Source organism: Lynx rufus, unplaced genomic scaffold, assembly GCF_022079265.1.
Source record: "Lynx rufus isolate CCGP_SWC_20201006 ecotype Redwood Valley unplaced genomic scaffold, mLynRuf1.p SCAF_6, whole genome shotgun sequence".
NCBI lineage: Eukaryota > Metazoa > Chordata > Mammalia > Carnivora > Felidae > Lynx > Lynx rufus.
In genome coordinates this window covers 67,626,133-67,647,076 of record NW_025814878.1, presented here as the reverse complement: position 1 = coordinate 67,647,076, position 20,944 = coordinate 67,626,133, and the positions used below count along the sequence as shown (strand labels likewise).

At 36.8% G+C, this 20,944-nt stretch overlaps 1 protein-coding gene across 3 annotated transcripts in view; it reads right to left on the bottom strand.

Annotated features, from left to right (window-relative positions):
• The window catches only part of RARS2 (arginyl-tRNA synthetase 2, mitochondrial), a 68,952-nt gene that overhangs the window by 26,228 nt on the left and 21,780 nt on the right, over nt 1–20,944 (bottom strand). For 2 of the 3 annotated variants that reach the window (XM_047101937.1, XM_047101939.1), the window contains exons 3-7: nt 16,844–16,946; nt 15,214–15,297; nt 8,315–8,412; nt 2,830–2,885; nt 257–340 (exon numbers count right to left, since the gene is read on the bottom strand). In XM_047101937.1, coding sequence (XP_046957893.1) covers nt 257–340; nt 2,830–2,885; nt 8,315–8,412; nt 15,214–15,297; nt 16,844–16,946 — 425 coding nt within the window. Of the gene's footprint in view, nt 1–256; nt 341–2,829; nt 2,886–8,314; nt 8,413–15,213; nt 15,298–16,843; nt 16,947–18,951; nt 19,038–20,944 lie in introns of all 3 variants that reach the window. The other variant, XM_047101938.1, reaches the window with a different exon arrangement.

Sequence of the window (20,944 nt, the reverse complement as noted above, 5' to 3'; positions counted from 1 at the left end):
AAACCATAAAAGCCTGTATTTATTGCCTTGAATGTGTGAGGTTTCCTCCCCCAAAACAGATTTGTGTGGTGAGAATTGTTCTAATAAATAGAATATAAGACTTATGCAAAAGAGCCATTAGAGGGAAAAAAAAAAAAGGGTAGGAGGCACTACTCTACCCAATGGGTTCTGCCTATATTCTGCATGATCAGGTGACATAATTAAAAGAAATTAAACTTAACAGTGAGATAAAAGAGAAAATTTCAAACTCACTTACCAAACTGCATGCCCCAATCTCCAAGGTAATTTATTCTGGTGACTTGATGTCCTAAAGCTTCTTTGAGATTTGCTATAAAATTTCCTAGTAATCAATAAAATATACAGTTTCTCATTCTTGTTATCCATTTTGGCAAAAGAACCATGTGTTTCTCTATTATCAAAGCATAACAAAAAATTTTTTGATAAAATTTACCAATTCAATTTTTTTTAGTAAAATATTCACTATTGTGTTTTCATCTATGTTATGGAGCAGGAGTAGAGAATTATTTGGGGGGCAGTTATTCCAAAGAACCTCACAATTTTCATAAGAACATAATTTTCAGCAACATTAGTGGGAGCTGGGAACATATGTTAGAATAACTGAATTCCAAAGAAAATAAGAGAATCTCAATAAGTAACAAGAGATAATTTTGCTAATCCCTATAGAGCCTAAACCACACTGGTGTTTTTTTCTCAACAGCTCACTCTACCTTCTTTCAATCACTGAAATCCACCTCCTCATGCCTGCTCCCTAAGAGCACATGGTAGTTCAAGAACTTCATCTTCCTCTACTGCTGACACTGGTTTGATATCCAACACCTGCTTCACTCTCCTCGTGTGCACTCGTATGCTGCAGAGGCTGGAAACCTAAAAATTACATTTCTCAGAAACTTCTGCAGTTAGGGTTTCAGAAGTCACTTATATTTGGGCAATCAGATACACTTTGCATGAGACTTCGAAGGTGAACATGAGGTGAGTGAGAGGGGAGCTACTTCTATTTTTTCTGACAAGCACAGCTGTGGAGGCTTTTTCTTTTTGGTGGCATCACTAATAGCCCAGTGTCCTGTCATGTGACTTCCAAGGGAACTGAAAGGGTATGGGGCTGCCTGTTTTGCTTATATGAATTCTAGAAGATATGGCAGGACTAGTGGCAGCGGTAGCATGGCTGCTACTGGAAGTGACTGCAGAAAAGGCAGAAGCTCCCTTGATGAACACGCTCTACGGTATAATTCTGGGAATCATTTATGTCACTTCACCCAAAGCTTCTTCAGCACTTCCAACAACTTTGTAAACTATTCAATATCCTGTAATAAATTCTTGCCTGCTTTTACTACAGTAGATTTAGTTTTCTGCAAATAATCCTTCACCAATATGTATATCTGACTCAAATTACTGCAGCTACTCCTTTTCCAGCTTCCTTACTTCTAGACTTTCCCAGTCTATACAGTCCTAACAGCAAACTTCTTTCGCTGCTACTCAGATTGTATTCTTATTTTTAATTAGCATCTTATTATCTTACAAATCAACTAAATAACACAAACCTAAGCTTCTGGAATTAGACTAATTTCAAATCCTGGCTATGATACTTACTAGCTAGGTGATTTTTGGAAAAGTTACTTTTGGTATCTGAGTTTCCACATATCATGGTAAATAACACAGTAAATAAATTCTCAGGAAGTATTATCTCTTCCTGGCCCATTCCTACAATTTTGACCTACTCATGTAGCTTTTCTTACACAGTACATTTTTTATACTCTTTCAAAAATCAAACCCTATCATTTCCTCTCTTAAAATGCTCCAGGAGATCTCTCCCACAACAAGAGGTGATTCCAGTTTAATAATGATCTATGCCACAAAGTACCGATTGCTCTGATTCTTAAAAATATTCAAACGACAGGGGCGCCTGGGTGGCGCAGTCGGTTAAGCGTCCGACTTCAGCCAGGTCACGATCTCGCGGTCCGTGAGTTCGAGCCCCGCGTCAGGCTCTGGGCTGATGGCTCGGAGCCTGGAGCCTGTTTCCGATTCTGTGTCTCCCTCTCTCTCTGCCCCTCCCCCGTTCATGCTCTGTCTCTCTCTGTCCCAAAAATAAAAAAAAAAAAAAAAAAAAAAAAAAAAAAAAAAAAAAATATTCAAACGACAGGTTAAATGATCCCTAAGGCATGCAATAGACAGATTTCCACACCAGAAGACAGATCAGATGAGATACACTTCAAAGTCTCTTCAATTCTAATTGCAGTTTTTAAATTGGGCTACTGCATCATGTCATGTTTTAAATAAATGAAGATCTTAGCATATACACTGAAGCATTACAGCTATGAAGTACAATAGCAATCTTTCTTAGAATACTCTTGTTTCAATTTCCAGTTTTGAATGCTCCAGTTAGCACTCAAGTGATGGAGATTGAGTTTCTTTTTTCTAATTGAGATATAATTGGTATTATAAGTTTCTTTTTTAAAACAAAATATATAGAACAAAAAACCTGACAAGATTACCATCATCCACACATTAACTATTTTCATTTTTGCATCTTTCAGATCTTCTTCATATGCATACATACTTTAAAAAACTTAAAACCCTCAACAAACCTAACAGTTAAAATTAGTTTCTGAGTCAATCTTTTGGTTTTCAAACAAATTTTTTTTCTACTTCTAAACCAATTTTTCCCATTTCATATATTAGCATTGGGCTCATATAAGTTTGAACTTTGTTTTTCGTCTTCTGGTTACTTAAGCATTAAACCATTAGCATGCATGATCAAAATATTGCCTCAAAGTCATGTTTAGTATTTTCTGTGAAATGAACGACACTCACCTATGATGGTAGAACGCAAATGTCCAACGTGAAATTTTTTGGCAACATTAGGTGAACTGCAAATAATTGCACAAGTTATATTTCTGTTCTATGAACAGGAGTTCTAAAATGAACTAGGTCATGCTTCTACAGTTTAACATAATTGGGGACTAAGGCCTTTGGTAAGTCAGCTCAAAGTTAAGTGAAAAATTAGAAATTTAGAGCAAAGATAAATTAGAATTCAGAAAGAATTATTAAAATTGATCCTGTGACTCACAAGGTAGCATCATACATAGAAATGGCACACTTAGGAAGCAGATACATTTAAGGATTGATAAAAAGATGAAGAAATTCAGAGACATTGTTTTGACATAAAAACAAAGCAGATTATTGGGAATTAAGTTTAGTATACCAGTTACAAATCCTTTATCCTCTTAAAAATTACTGACTCCATAGAAATTTTGTTTATATTGGTAATATCTATCAACATTTACTGCATCAAAACCTAAAATTGAAAAATATAAAAATATTTATGCATAAAACTTCCCAGAATAATTGGAAATGTGGTTCACCACTCCAAATTCTCAGTCAACACATTTATCACTTCTCTGTATGCTCGAGAAGTTGTAATCAATAATTTAACAATAGCAAATTGTTTCTAGAGCACTAACTACCTGACAGGCACAATTTCATGCACTTTATATGTATTAATCCTTTAATATTCATTGAAGTTGTGAAGTAAGGTACTCTCATCGCTTATTATACAGATGAGGAAACTGAGACAACAAGGAAAAAAGATAATGAAGCAAATGTGGTAACAGCCTGATGCCTCTTGAATGTGGGTGATAAGCATATAGATTTAACTGTACTGTTGAGTTTTGTGTATGTTTGAAAATTGCACAAGTTTTTCAATATTGAAAAAAAAAAAAAACAACCTGAACCCACTTGGTTAAACATGGTAAAATGAGAGCTTAATTTTGGTCTGTCTTCAAAGCCTTATACCAAGAGTATTACAATTTAAAAAACTGATTCTACATAAATATGCATGCAGTTGTAAAATTAGAAAACAACAAGAATGTTCATTTATTTATAAAGTAAATGTCCTTCTAGAAATTAAAAAATAGGGAATCTTCCATTTCCCACCAAGACAGAGTAACAAGGATTGGATTTACCCTTCTGCCTTAAACAACCAGAAAACCAGAAAAATGTATGAACTGGTTTTATGAAACCAGACACTGAAGGGCTATGATCCCTGAGAGAATGAGAAGTAAAGTGACCTTGAGCAAATGTGTGAGCTAAAGCAGAAAAATCTATGGCATGGAATGTTTATATTACAAAAGAAAGCCTCCAAACCAATAAGACATCTAATTTTCTCCTTTAAGAAACTAGAAAAGGAAGACCAAAGTAAGCAAAATAAAATATAGATAAAAGCAAAGTCAATAAAATAGAAAAAAAAAGAAAATATTCTACACCCTAATTGCAGTGGTAGTTACATGACCTGTACACCTTTGCCAAAATTCATCAAATTATATGCTGAAATGTTAAACTGTATTATATTGTGCATGATTATATTCCAATAAAGCTGATTTTAAAAAATGACAACAGTAGTATGAAACAATAAAAATAATAAACCAGCCCTGGATATACTTCAAATATTAAAGGAATACAAGACATTATTTAGTGAAAAAAGTAAGCAGCAGAACAATGTGTAAAAACAGACTATCTCTAGGTGGGTAAACAGGAAACTAGTACTGATGAATGCCCATAAGGCGAGAACTAAGAAATGGGAATGGGGAAGAAAATTCCTTTTCACCGAATATTCTTTTATAATCTTTGAATTTGATCAAGCTAGTTATTTATATTATCTTTTTTTTTTTAAGTTTTCGCAGAGTTTTTGTATTGTTTTCTCTAGGACTGGAAGAACTGCATCTACCTAGGTTTTCAGCCTTGACAAAATGTCCCTTTTGAACCATCAATATGCTATTCTTTGGTACCATTTTCCTACTCAGAACAAATACAATGAAACGGAAAGTACAAATTCGAGTCCCTTGGCAACAAAAGTAGCCCTGGTGAATGACTTATAATTTGGATACCTTACTGAATCTTGTAAAAAAAAAAAAAAATTATGTAATTTCCTCAACCTTTAAGAAAAGACAAATATTATTGCTCTTATTTTCCAGATAAGAAACCAGGAAAATAAACTGTCCTATCCAAGACTGTCGAGTCAGTTACTAATAGTCACAACTGGTAACCCAATCTCTCAGATTCTCAATTTCCTAGAGGTCCTCAATCTGTTTTGCGAGAACACTTCACACTGGGGAATAGCAGGGGATGGGGAAGACTGAGCTGAGAAAGAAGAGGAAAGTACACCACTGCTGACTGTTCCTGAAAGTTTGATCTGTACAAAATAGGAAAGGCTGACTTTGCAGAGAGGAGGGAGGCAACAGAAGTTAGCTTCAAGTCTTATACCACCTACTCAGCTAGAGCTCATATATGATGGAAAGTCCTCTACTCTGGCATTTTATCACGATACTCCTAGATCTGACAAAATATATGACAATCAATACTGTATGTCAGGGAGGCAGTAAAGGTAAAGTATACAGGCTTCAGAGTCAGAGTTAGTCTATGGCCCTGAGCAAGTTACTTAACCAATTATTACCATCAACACCTCAACTTAGAGGGCAAGTTTCTTGAACACTTATCTCTTGTTTTTTGGGGGTAAAGTTACCCTATTTAAGATACTATATATTTAAAAAGCTCTGTTCTCCCACCTCTCTCATTTTCAGAAGAAATTCAAGAATGATGTTTCCTATCAACTTTGACCCTGTCCCTCACTTGTTTGTCTCTATTTCGAAACAACAATGGTAAGCATCATAGCATATGGAAAACTTCTAAGGGAAAGAGCAGCTATGGACAAAGCAATGCCAGATGGAATATAACAGAGAGCAAAGATGGCTGCTGGGACATGGACTCTGCCTTCATCAGCATTCAAATGCTCATTTAAATTCCAGACTTCCTTATTAAATCCTTTAGAAAAAGCACAAGAGGAGCAAATCCATAAGCAAATAAAAAAGCCTACAAAGAAAAAGCCATACAAATAGCTTACAGAATACAACTCAAATAGAACAGGCTACTTTTAGACATTTCTTATAAGTGTAAACAAAAGAGTATTATTACATGGGAAACAAAAACAGGAGAAAAGCAAGAGAATCAATGAATAAGGAAGACTGAGGTGTTGGTATTTCAAGTTTGGCTGGGAAGAAGGGATGATGAAGGTCAAGTGACAATAAGAAAGAACGTGTTAAAAGTAAACGCTGGTGGCAACTTTTCAAGTTTCAAGAAACTTACAATAGCATTATTTCAAGGATGAATGCATGGTAACAGATACTATACCACTTCTCTACTGATTTTCCTTTACTGCTGGTTAGGTAACAGCAAGAAGTAGAAGAGGAATATGGTACTGAAGTAGGCGCCTCCCAGAGGAGGTGAAGTCCTGCATCAATTTAAAGACATGAATGAAAAGAATTAGACAACCACAAGCTTGCCACTCTCGCCACTAAGAAACGTAGTTAATTTGTTTTCCCTCCCCCTGATTCGGGGCTGATCTTGTGACTTGCTTTGAAACCAGCAGAATGTGACAGAAATGAGGCTATGCCTGTTTCAAGATGAGATGCTTTTACCATCTTGGAGCCCTGAGAACCTTTGTAAAGGAGTCTGGTTAACTCTGCTGAAGAGACACTGTGGAGAGAGAGAGATGACTGGCCAGCCATCCTTCAGGTAAGCTGCCAAACAAGTAAATGGGCCACCTGAATTCTGACCCCCAGTATAGTCTCTAGATGACTAGAGCTACATATGATAACAGGCCAAAGAACCACTGAGCTAAGCCATCCCTGATTTCCTGATCTATAGTGTCATAAACATTATAATGGTTGTTTCAAGACACTAATCAGGAATTGACACACGTTTCCTTAAAGAATCAGATAGTAAATATTTTAGGCCTGCAGGCCACCTGGTCTCTACCTCAACTATTCAATTCAATTCTGCTCAACTGCCATGGCAGTATAAAAGCAGCCACTATAGACAAAATGTAAATGAAAGTGCAAGCCTGTGCTCCATTAAACTTTATTTATTTTAAATTTTATTAAAAATGCTTAAGTTTATTTATTTTGAGAGAGAGAAAGAGAGAGCAAGTGGGGGAGTGGCACAGAGAGAGAGAGAGAGAGAGAGAGAGAGAGAGAGAGAGATGGGGAGAGAGAGGTAGAAAGAGAATCCCAAGCAGGCTCTGCACTGTCAGCATGGAGTCTGATGCAGGGCTTGAACTCATAAACAGTGAGATAGGACCTGAGCCGGAATCAAGAGTCCGGACGCTTTACCTACTGAGCCACCCAGGTGCCCTCCTATATTGAATTTTAGCATAGCCTGTTACACAAGAAAAGATAACAGAAATGGAAGGCAACTTTCTTTGAGGGATGGCCTTAGTGTAGTTCCTCTCTGGTGTGAAGATGACCTCATCTAGTCCATCTCCTCTCTGAGATGCAACAAATGTTTAAACTCAACCTTAAATATGATTGGGGTTCCTGCAAGTGTAAGATTTATTCATAATATGTGTCTACTCCACAGGAGCAGGAGTTTACTCAGCAACCAATCCTTACCATAAACACGTTTATTGAATTTTAGAGAATCTGCCTTTTTTAAGAACACAAATGAGTGGCATAGACAGTACAAATGTGGAATCCATAAAACCTACTCTCATCATGGGTTATGCAGGTGCTAATTATAACTAAGTTTTTATAATAAATTATAATAGTCAGGAAACCTAAAATATTCTATAATTTTTAAAGATCCTCTACAGAAATATATACTTAAGAAAACAAAAGGCTATAGTATAGCAAGTTCTAATTTTCCAAGTAGGAAAACAGTTCATCAAGACTCTTCAGCTTTTAGGAAGGCACACACAGCATCTCTAATCATTTCCATGAGCTGCCAACTGGTCAAGCTGCACTCTGAAAGTGTTCCCTTTTCTGTTCTGGCTACCTACAAATAGTTCAAATATTAGATGGCTGTACTGACAGCATATCAGAAAGTTAGTAAGAGGATTATTTAGAGGCATATTAAAATTTCAACCTATTTTTCCGATAATTTTAAAAATATACATTACAAATGCTACAAGGCTTTGCTCTCCAGTAATCACATTACTTTAAAATTCTTAATGTGGCAGTAACCATTACCTTTAAGAGTTTACTAAAATGGAAAAACCAGTTCTTCCAAAAAAAAGTAACTATTAAATAATTAAAAAAAAAAAACCACCATAATCACTAGACTTTTTATTGGAGTCCAAAATTTTTATTCATGGTACAGTGATCAATTCACTGTACTATTAAGAAAACAAATCTCACTGGTTTTCTATTTTTCTTGTGTAATTTCCTGAAGCCCAAGATGATAATGGTAAACCACATAACTGCCCAGCCACTGTGATAACCAACACTTAAGATGAGTTGGCACGCACCTGAATTCAACCACGATCTTCTTCTGGGGAAGACCAGAGAATAGCTCACTGTTTAACCCATATTTTGAGCCATCTTTGGTTACTTGTTGTAGTACTGTCTGAAAAGTAAAAGGTATGAGATTTAATGACAGAAAAAAACTGCAATTTTTAGAAATTACTTAATTACTTTGTTTACTGGTAATGAAGTAAACATTGCTTATTTGCTCATTCTAATTTATGGAACTGAGCATTTTACAGCATTGTCAGCCCCTCCTCCAGTTGCTAATGCCAGTCAGAACGGTAATAATAAGAATTAACATCTATGGGGGCTCTGTGCCCTTTTATACATCACATCTATTTATTCTTACATGAACCAATGATATAGATATCTTACAGATAAAGAAACTGAAGTTTAGAGAGGTTAAGTAACTGCCAAAAGTCCCACAGCAGATAGTAACAGCAAAACCAGGAGCATCTAATATTTACTTAATGCATACTATGTGCATACACTGTTCTAAGCATTTTCTATGCATTAACTCATTTAATCCTTATAACAACCCTAAGAGAGAAGTATTATTTTTATAAATAAGTAAAGAGAAGCACAGAGAACCTTCCCAAGGTCATACTGCTATTAAGTCATGTAGCAAAACCTTTTTCACTCCAGAGCTAATGTATTAACTACTGCATGCTGCTGCTACTCTTGTAATACTAACGATCACATGAACAGTAGAAAACACAAACCTGTAATTCAAATGCCTACTGGCTACATAAGTAAAAAACAAGGCAATCTCACAGAAACAACCAAAACATATTCCATTTTTAGAAATGAACACAGAAAGATTATACAGTTCACAAAATTCACACTTCCTTTTTTGCTAATGGCATGATGCATTTATTTATGCGTTCATTTTTTAGTCTAGGGGTTTGAATTTTCTATGATAGGCTTCTCTTTACTCTTACATTGGTTTTGCTTCATGAACTGTATTCTGAGTCCTAAATATGTAGTTTATGATGTGAAGAATTTTACTATCATTAAGAGTTGGTTAAAATGGTCACTTAATGGAAAAGGCAGAGAAAGTAGCAGGAGGCAGCAAAACAATACTTTCAAGAAGCATCTACAAAGTGCTAGGTTTAAGTCCAGATGCTTTTATGCTATCCTTAGCCTCACAATCATAAAATGGGCAACATTTCCCATTTAGTAGATGCAAAAACTAAGGTTCAGAAACAGTATGTATTTGCACAAGGACACAGAGAAAATATTATTCCTTTCACTCACAAAATATAGGACACAGAGAGTAAGGATGAATATACAGAGACATTAAAGAGAATAGTGTGTGTCATACACTAGGGGCCCATTATATGTTAATTACTCTAAGACTATGGCTGCCAAAACTGCAAGTGGGGGAGGTAAATACTAGTGAGGGGAGGAATTCATAGTCAGATTATTCTAAAGTTAACATCTACCCATTCATTTCACTTTCCATCCCTTTATGTATAATGGATGGCAGACTCCACAAAAGGCAATCACAGTAAGTTAAACTCTCCTTTAACAAATGACCCTCAGTTCATTAACATCTCTGGCACAAACAAAAAAGCAGCTTTAGTAAAGGACTATCTTACCTGCCCCACTTCCAAACCTTCCATTGACAATCTGATCAATGTGCTACCTACAGCTTCCTTCTCGACTATTTTATTCCAAGTGCTCTCAAAATCAAAATTTGAAATGCCAAACCTAATTGAATGCTTAAATTCTCTAATGTATTACCTTTATGAGCACACTTTTTATAAACTAAAAAATTAAACAAGATAAGGCAAAAGTCTAGAGTCCCTTTTGATCATTTGGCCTAACCCACCACCTTCCCCAAGGTGACCACTTTTCAAACATCACCTTAGCTAATGACTACTCTTCTCCTTGCAACCATCCTCTGTCCTTGGTTGTAACATTACTTTCTACTGACTTTTGCTTCCCAGTTTCCTTTGCAGGCTCCTCTTACACTGCCTGTCCCTCCACTCCCCAGCCTGTGCTCCTTTCTTGCTTCTCGCTCCTTACTTTATACTTCTCCTAGGTATAAAGTCCTAAGACTTCAACCACTACTTACCTAATAATAAAATCTCTCCTGTGCCACAGACTGGTATGTCCAACTCCAAGAATGGACATCTAAGGCACTTCAAATGGAATATACTCCTCCTCCTTCTGCCTTCTCCACTTCTATGAACTATACCCCCTCACTCAGCTAACCAAGTCAGAGGTGTAGGAGTTCCTAAAGTTTACCCTTTTCCCACAACCTTCATAATCAATCATCTATTAACTACCAAACCTTGTACATGCTATCTCCTAAGTATCATTACAGTTATCCCCTGTGGCCTGGTTTATATCTTCATCATCCGTCAGCTATACCACTACAAAAACAACCAAAACAAAACAATAATACACAACTACATCCTTATATAACATACATATTTAATTAAGTGTATGTTCTATTTAAATCTTGCAATAATTCCCTAACATTTAAAATATTTTATCAATTTCTGGTTTGACTTTTACTTTATGTGCATATTATCTTTACTTTTTAAAAAATTTTGAGAAACCTGATTTGTTAAAAGGAATGTTATAATATCCATAAAAGTCACAAGTTAGAATTGTTCCTAAAAAAAAATTTTTTTTTTTATTAAGTAGGCTTCACCCCTAGCATGGAGCTCAACATGGGGCTTGAACTCATAACCCTGAGATCAAGATCTGAGCTGATATCAAGAGTCAGACGCTTAACCATTTGAGCCACCCAGGTGCCCCTAGAAATGTTACGCTTTTATAATTTTTGCAAGAAGTATATAATATCAAAATAAACTAACTCTTATTAGTATAATACCGAAAATTATCAAATGTACCACCTGTGATACATATAACACACCATGGAAAATAATGACACAGGAAAAAGCTGAAACTCTTCTGCTGTTATATAAGGCCCTCCACATTGTATAATTTCCTATCCTCCCCTGTGCCATCCTATGTGCAAACCATATGCTATCACTCCAGTGAGTGACAGTGCCAGACAATACCATGTTCTCGACTGTCTGTACTCTGGCCCAGACTATATCTTCGGCCTGGAAGGCCTGCCCTTGCATCTCCCAGATACAGTCTTGTTTTTTTGTTTGTTTGTTTTAAGTAATCTTTACACCCAGTGTGGGCTCAAATCCTTGAGATTAAGAGTTGCATGCTCTACCAAATGAGCCAGCCAGGAGCCCCGGATACAGTTTCATCTTTATCCCAATTCAAGATTGCTTCTTCTCTCAAGACAGTCTTATGTGGGCACCTAGGTGGATCAATCAGGTTAAGTGTCAAATTTCAGCTCAGGTCATGATCTCATGGCTCATGAGTTTGAACCTCACGTTGGGTTCTACACTGACAGCTCCAAAGCTCCTGCTTTGGATTCTGCGTCTCCCTCTCCCTCTGCCCCTCCCCCTGCACACACCTGTGTCTCTCTCAAAAATAAACATCAAAAAAAATTAATAAAAGAAGACAGATTTATGTGTACCTTTCTTTACACGGGACTGCAACTTATACATGCCTCCATTATATTATTCATCACATTATCATACCCACTACACATTACACCGTAACACTATTTTTTTATGCTTTTCTTTTAGATCATAAACTCTTTGAGGGCAGAACCCTCAGGACCTCGCAAATAATAAGCAGAAAGTTTATTAAACTAGTGGGAACTCAAAGTTTTTAACTACAGAATGTCAGTGAGCTAGTAAAGTTTCATGATATTCCAATAGATGAATAAACTAGAGGCCCATCTATTCATCAATGGGTACATTAAAATGTCAAATGTTAAAATGTAAGATGCTCTTAGAATGATTTCTAAGGAAGCTACTACTATTTGTCTAGTTAATTCTTTGGTCAATAGTTGGAAAGTGCTTAATCATTCCTCCCATGTGTTCAGCCTATTGATACTACACGTGATTTGAATGCATCTACTGCTTTTTGGCATAAGCTCAATTAGTAAAATAATAAGCAGAATTAGAGCCACTTAATTAGTATCTCTTTTTCTGTCTTTTTTTCTTAAGTTTTAGTAGAGCATGCAGAGTTGAATTTGGCAAATAAAAAATACATGTGTACATGTGAACCAAAAATGATGTTATCCATTGTGTACTTTTAAGGCACACCTAAAAAACAAGACTTGGTTTGCCTTTTTCCTATTTAGTTAAACTCATATTTTCTTTTTTTCTCCCCCTAAACTATTATTCTAAATTACTCTTCATAAATTACTCTTGAAAGTCATATGTAAGCTACTGACAGGTGGAAGCTTGGTACCAAAGTGACAGCTCTTCACAACGTATGTATTGGTCAAATCATCTTATAGCTTTGAAAAATTTATCATCTAGTCCCCATGATTTGGTACTTCCTACTGCCTTGAATTTCACATTTTAGTCTCCTCCCTTTGAGGATGATTTATATGAAGACATTATATTGCCACTGTTAGTGATCCAAATGTAAGCTAACATTTAATCATTCCTGGTGCTGCCAGTGTTAATAATTCAATTGTACTGCATGAACAGATACGTTTTTATGCAAGGCTAAGCTTGTACATGTGTAAGCAATGACAAATTCGTAATTCTCTGCTTGAGAAGTAAGTTTTGGACACAGGTCATTGGCTACATGTCAATCTTGATAACATTAATATGGAAAAAAATGTATTAATAATGGTCCCAAAGGGTTGAATATTTTTCTTGATGCGATCTGAAAAATTCATTACATATGCAAATGACTATTGTTTAAGGCCTGAAAATAATGGAGCCAGATGTAGAAGAAATTAGGCTTTGAACAAGAAATATCATTAAAAAAAAACTGTAACGTAACACAGGCACATTCAGTACCCCTTTTTCTTACTAGTTTAGGAAGTATGGTTACTGTAACACCAAGCAGGGCAACTGTAAGCAGTCTGCTTGTTCCTTTAACAAAAATCACTCTACGATCCAGATCCTCAAGGCTATAATGTTGGGAGGATTTCCACGTGAAAAAGCTGGATCTCAAAGCCCTGGATATTATCCTTCTGTTGTCAACTGAGAAGGATTTGGGAATAAGCAAGCTAGTGTGCATCCTTAAATCACAGAAAAACTAATAGCTTATTCATTATAATATAATAAAGTATGAAAATTCATGGCCATTGAAATGTTAAATTATTAATATATGCCTTGCCTGATATATAAACCATATCTCTTTCAGTTAAGCTGGTTGCAAAGGCAAACTCCATCTAACAGCACAGTTTCCCATCTGAGGGAAAACAAAAGAAGTAAGATAACTGCTGCCTATGAAGCAGCCTGAAGTCTGATGGGCACTTTGGTGAACTGCACTGTTTCCATAAAAACTGAGACTGATGGGGCACCTGGGTAGCTCAGTTGGTTAAGCATCTGACTTCGGCCCAGGTCGTGATCTTGTGGTTTGTGAGTTCAAGTCCCATATCAGGCTTGGCTGTCAGCACAGAGCCTGCTTCAGATCCTCTGTCCCCCTCTCTTTCTCTCTCGCTCTCTCTGCCCCTCCTCCACTTGCTCTATCAAAAAATAAATAAAATAAATTTTAAAAAATTGAGACTGCAACTGGAAGAAAGAGTTACTTATTTAGAAATGGTAAATTAGACTCAATGGTTACTAAATTGACATGAAATGTTATCAAGAGACCAACAGATTGTAGACACATTTTAACAAGCTCAAATTTTCTCCTGACCTTGTGAATGATTTTGGTTAACTAATTTACCTTGAAGTAGGAGTGAAAAAAAGATAAAAGAAAAAAGTTCAAAGATCTAGAGACAAGCATGAAACACTAACTCTCCTTCAGAAGGATTACAGGGCTGATGGGCAAATGCCAATAAACTATATAACCTTGGTGAGAAATTATACTATTAGAAATTTTGGTTTTATAATTATTTTCAATTCAGGACTGCAGCATTGACTAAGTCTGACCAACTCAATACCAGCGTACATATTTTTTAAAACAACAGACCAAAGCATGCATTATGATAAACTTTAAAGTTAAATGGAGACAAAACTCTACACAAAAGATCTCATACCGTGCCTATCCAGGATTACTTATCCACCATAAGCATACATGAGACCCAATTCCTTTATGTCATTTTCCCAACTCCTCCAGGCCTACCTGAGTATTCTGATCCTTCTTAGGCTTATTGTATCAATCCACGTTGTTTGTTGTTCTTTTGTTTTGTTTTTTAGAGGTGGGGAGGGGCAGAGGGAGAAAGAGAATCCTAAGCAGGCTCCATGCCCAGCGACCCACTTTGAGATCATGACCTGAACCTAAGTCAAGAGTCAGAGCTTAACTGACTGAGCCACCCAGTCACCTCTACTTTTTTGTTTTAGTATTTGTTTTATTAAAAGAATAAGCTGTCTCATGGTTTCTTCTATATAAATCTTATGCGTCCAACAGATTACAGGCTACCAGAGAGCCAAAATCAGCAGTACTTTCCGTGTATTCCATACAGAGTCCGTTAACTCATTCAACAATAGTTATCTCACACATACTGCATGCAAGGCATTTTGCTAGGAACTGGGGATCCAATAGTGAGAAAAACAGATGCTATAAGCCCTGATGGAAATTAGAGTTTAAAGGGCAAGAGGCATTAATCAAATAAAAAGAATATAAACCAGCAACTAGGATAACTTCTATAAAGGAGAGCTATCCAGTGCTAGTAGAGCACATATATGAAGAAGACAGAAAGGCCCATCCCAGGAAATACCAAGAGCTGAAGGATAAGCAGGAGTTAACTTGGGGTGGCACTCCAGGGAGGGTTATCAGAATGTGCAAAGTTTTGAGGCAAGAGGAGACGAAGTTTAAGAACTAAAGGAAAATCACATAGCTAAATCAGAGACTAAAGGTGCATAGCTGGAATAGAACCCATTCTTACCTTTGTTAATAGTTCTCTGTTTATTTTGAAATTTACAGTCCCTTGACCAGTGCTGATTTCACTTACCACTGTATCACATTTTAGCTGAAAAGATAAAAATCAAGTAAACTAGGTATGTTATAAAATAGACATATTGAAATTTGTAATTTTTATTTTTAAATTTTTATTTATTTATTTATTTATTTTTAAGTAGGCTTCATACCCAATGTGGAGCCCAACAAGGGACTTGAACTCACAACCCCCGGAGCTAAGATCAAGAGTTGGACATTCAACAACTGAGTCACCCAGGCACCCTGAGATTTGTAGTTTTAATACTATCAAATTGGAGTCCAAAGGCAGCCAAGTGCATCATATCTCCCAATCATTGTATCTGGACCTGGGCCTTAGCCAATCTGTTTACTTTTATCACTCTATTTGGGTAAACAACATTTTCTTTGTTTCTGGACTAGACCACTATTCTTTATTCAGAATCTCTTCCTCTTTCCCATTCCCTCACCTCAAATTCTCCCAGCATCACTTTATGCCCACCTTATGTGCCTTGACATGTAGTGAACTCTTTATCTCCCCTACCCTGTGTAGAGATTACTTCAAAAAAAAAAAAAAAATCTAAAAATTTTTCTCTCCTACCTTGCATGAGAGCCACAGAACATGCCATTCTGTCAGGCCCCACGCTGAAGCACTTGTATCAACACATGAAATAGAAATCATTTAAACCTTTTGTCCTCAATGAATATACCTTAGGATTTTAACCTACTAGATTTAAAAGCACCTGATAATACCCATGAACCTTGAGGAGATACCTGTTATCACTGAAGAGGCACTAGTCTTTAGTTTTAAGAACTCACAGTTGATGGGGGAAGAGACTAAGTATTGTAATTAGCACAATTCTACTCCTGGTGTACTTCCTGATAAAAATCTGGGTTGATTTTCTGATTAAATACTTGCTCAGCTACCAAAGCTCTTTGATTATACTCAATCTTTATGCATCTTTTTCTATGATGGTGACTTTCATTGTTCCAATCATTCAGTGTGCCCAGATGCCTCTGTCTCACATGTAATAACTCTATTTAAAAAACCCTGTTTTTGATGGTATTACACTAAAAAGATTTGGTCATTCTCTACAATCCTTTCAACTCCTCTTTTAGATACCAAACACATCAGAGAAATTAGAAATGAAAGACGTTTATTAAATCATCTAGCCACTTCTTCTCTGCAATCATGATTCTATTTACATCTAATCATTTCTTCTCATATTTTAATGCTCATCTTCTCAGAAAATAATTTTAAAAATTACAACCCACTGCTCTAATTTATCAAGCGTGTTCTCTTAAATTCAGAAGTCCGTCCAGCTTCAATCTGTAAATTTAATTAACACTTCACTCCTCCTGTAAGTAGTTAATCAAAAAATTGAACAATGTCAGCTCAAGAGGAATGCTTTTTAACTAATTTGAAAAATCATCTTAACCTTACTGTACACAGCTAAAATGAATTTAAATTGTATTTTCCAAGTGCTTTGAACAAAAAAAACCTATTAAATCATTATTATGGCTGAGATAGCTTGCAGAGTTTTTTCTTCTTTAAAAAAATAATAAGATTATAATGTCAAAAAAAGATAATAGTGCTAAAGTACCTTCTCTGCCAGTCTCGTGGCTTGAACTTGAACATCTGGTCTTGAATGGTCATTGTTGTTTCCCAATAGAGAATCCACAGAAAGCTGAAAATCAGCTACTTCTCTAAAGACAGAAATTGAAAAAGGAAAAAGCTATTATATCTTAAAAACATTACTAATATAACAACAACAAAAAAGACCAGCCACTATGGGTTCTCCACATTGATACAATTTTATGAAAGGATTATGCTTTCAAAATATAAAGCAAAGAAATCAGAAATATCACCTTATATTTATTTAGAACTTTATCTTCTAAAATTCTTCCTCTTCTATTACCTAATCGTAGTTTTACAATCTGAGATAGGTAGCTCAAAGTGTAATGAAATTTTAATTGATATACAAACATCTACATATTTACCCATGCTGGAACATCTGATATTTAATAAGGAACTAGAGAATGAAACTCTATGGGCAGAATAAGTGGATAAAACTACTGTCTAGTCCATTGTCATCGAGACAAAAGAATGTATTTTAGAGGGGCATAAATGAACTTTGTTATCATTCTTGAAACTCAGGGACATGCCTAAAAAACCCTGTGTGGTATCTGTTTCACATTACATTAAACAACTGGTCAACAAAAACCACTAAGAATTTTCTCAAGCCTGGTTTGTGGGATTGAGCCCCACTTTGGGCTTGCGCTGACAGCATGGAGGCTGCCTGGGATTCTCTCTCCTCTCTCTCTGCCTCTTCCCCCAGTTATGTGTCCGCATGCACATTCTCTCCTAAAATCAACAACAACAACAACAAAAAGAATTTTCTTGAGCCATTTCTGTGCTGGGCATGGAGCCTGCTTAAGATTCTCTCTTCTTCTCCCTTGGTCCCTCCCCAACTCATATTCTCATTCTCCCCCCTCACCCAAAACCCCAGGAAACAAAAAAACAAAAAAACTAGAAGAGTTTTCTTGAGCCTTAATACATTATCCAGCAACCTAGTACGGATTATACTTACCAACCCAAACTCATCCACTAAACATTTCAGCTGTAACTGCAGACCCAAGTTCATCTATTAATCAGTCTCTGTGTGATCTTAAGCACTTTGCTTAACTTCTCTTGTACCCTAGTAAAATGGTGATGGTAATGGTACCTATTTCACATTGTGCTGAGAAATTAAGTCCTGAGTAAATAATACTAATCTTAGTTCTGATGTTAAATAAAAATGTTAAACAGTCCTGAGTCCTGAGCCCTGAGGACATGACAATTCAGTTTCTTAAAGACTAACTTTAATTGGGGAAATTTACATAAGGTTTGAATGTATTTATTCTTACCAAAGGACTTTGATAGTTTACCACATATTTGCACCAATAATGTGGGAAATTGAAGAAATTAGTTTAACAAGATGGGAATAATACATGAACACGCAAAGATTTTTTAAAAGGTTAAATAGAAAGTAGTAAGAACAATTACGATATTAAGTGAAATTATACAGATGTGAATATACCAGAGATTAAAATTTTGACATATAGCTAGGATACTTTACATGAGGTGTAATAGGACTTTATAGGTAGAATCGCTCTCAAACATCCAGGAAACACAAAGAGGTCACGTGATCTTCTATAGTTTAAAAAAATTATGAATAAGAAGCATCTATAATTTTATCTAGACATGAATGATAAAATAATGAAATTTAATTAAAAAATTTTATTATCTTAGAGGGGCCAAGATGGAGGAATAAACTAGAAATTTTATTTTGCATCTCTCCTCCCTGAATTACAGCCAAGATCAACACTAAACCATCCTGCACACCTAGAAAACTGATTTGAGGGTTAACACAATAATCTGCACAACCTGAACCACAGAACTTGGCAGGTACGCAGTGCAGAGAGGTGAACTAGGGGAGAGAAGCCGTGGAGGGCCAGGAGCTATTCTTGCTTGTGGAGAGAGGATGGAGATGTGCAGAGAGTATGGGAAAGCATCTCACCCCCCCACACCCCGAAAACAGCTGGAGAAAAAAGAAAGAGTATGCAAAGGACTGAACAAAAAAAGGGAGAAAGGAGAAAAGAGAGGGTTTAAATTCCATTAAGACTCTATAAACAGGGGGAGTGCAGAGTCTGAAACTCTGCAGCTTGATACCTGGTGGTGGTCTGGTGGGAAGGGCGAATCCCCGGGAGCAGAAAGGTGCAAGGGGTCTTCGGGACACACGGGAAGAGGCGGTTCCCCTGCTGGGAGGATATTTGGGAGAGAGGGTGAGGCCATCCAACAAACAAAGGTCCCAGCGGACCCTGGAGAACAACATTTGCTGGTGCTGGAACAACGACATTACGTGGGAAGCCTGGTACCAGATGTGTGCTGTGATCTACCATAACCCCTGAAACACTGCTACTACACGATCATGGGAACTTCTTCTGGGGCAGACTGGCACCCAGCCACAGTCTCTGGGCATCAGCAGCAGCATGGTCCCATGAACACTCCTTGGGGTGGGCGGGCACCACGCCACTGCTCAGTGAGACTCTCCTCCAGAAAGTCATAAAGGGTCAATCTGCAGTCCCTCAGAAGTGAGGGGCTGGCAAACACAGCCGCATCTGAGACAAAACTCAGGAGGGAGGTGCTGGCTGGCAACCTGACAGCTTGGTCACGGACAGTGTAAAAGCAGGGAGTGGATGGAAGCAGGAGACAAAGGAGAAGTGCCTGACTGCTGGTTGGGGAGAACAGAATTCCATTACTAGAGACTGGGTACCTGGGTGACGCCATTTTCACTCCTCCCACACATGAGCATACACACCTACATGTGCCGCAAAAATCCACCCCAGTAGGCTAAACTGTGCCATCTAGTGGAGAATGGAGCCGTTACACTAAGCCCCCCCCCCCCAACTGGGCCAACCTCGCTCTTAAGGAACACTAGAAGACTCTGCTTGCTTAGTTTATGGACTATAAAATGCTTCATAGTTTGACTTCTAGGGGAAACTGATGTAATTTCAATCATATTTCAGTCTGTTTGCTGGTCTATCATTTCCATTTTTTTCTTTCTTTTAAAAATTTTTTAAAATGTTTTATTTATTTTTGAGACAGAGAGAGACAGAGCATGAGCAGGGGAGGGGCAGAGAGAGAGGGAGACACAGAATCCGAAGCAGGCTCCAGGCTCCGAGCTCTCAGCACAGAACCCGACGCAGGGCTCGAACCCACAAACCACGAGATCATGACCTGATCCGAAGTCAGATGCCCAACCGACTGAGCCACCCAGACACCCCTCTTTTTTTATTCTTGAATACAGAAAGAGAATATCTATTTTTATTTTCCATTTTTATTAAAAATATTTTTAATTTTTTTCTACTATATTTTTTACTTTTCTTGTAAATTTTCCAAATTCTACTTTACTTCCATCATTTTATTTTGTTTCATTGTATTCATTTTTTTCAAGTTTTCAAACGTTTTCCTTTTTTTCTTTTCTGTTCCTTTTTTCTCTAACATATCAAGCTCCTTTCAACAACCAGACCAAAACACACCTAGGATCTAACATCATTTATTTGATTCTTCTGTGTGTTGTTTCCAATTTTTTAGTTTTAATTATTTTTTTACCTTACTAATTCCTTTATTTCCTTCAAAATGACAAAATGAAGGAATTCACCCCAAAATTCACCCCAATGAAGGAAGAAAGGACAGCCAGGGACTTAATTAACACAGATATAAGCAACAAGTCTCAACAAGACTTTAGAATCCCGATAATAAGAATGCTAGCTGGGGTTGAAAACAGATTAGAATCCCTTTCTGCGGAGATAAAAGAAGTAAAAGCTAGTCAGGACGAAATAAAAAATGTTATAACTGAGCTGCAATCTCGAATAGATGTCACAGCAGCAAGGATGGATGAACCAGAGCAGCGAATCAGCGATATAGAGGACAAACTTATGGAGGAGAATGAAGCAGTACAAAAGAGGGAGACTAAGGGAAAAGGGCACGATTTAAGAATTAGAGAAATCACGTGACTCATTAAAAAGAAACAACATCAGAATCACAGGCGTCCCAGAAGATGAAGAGAGAGAAAAAGGGGTACAAGGGTTATGTGAGCAAATCATACCAGAAAGCTTTCCTAACCTGGGGAAAGACACAGACATCAAAATCCAGGAAGCAC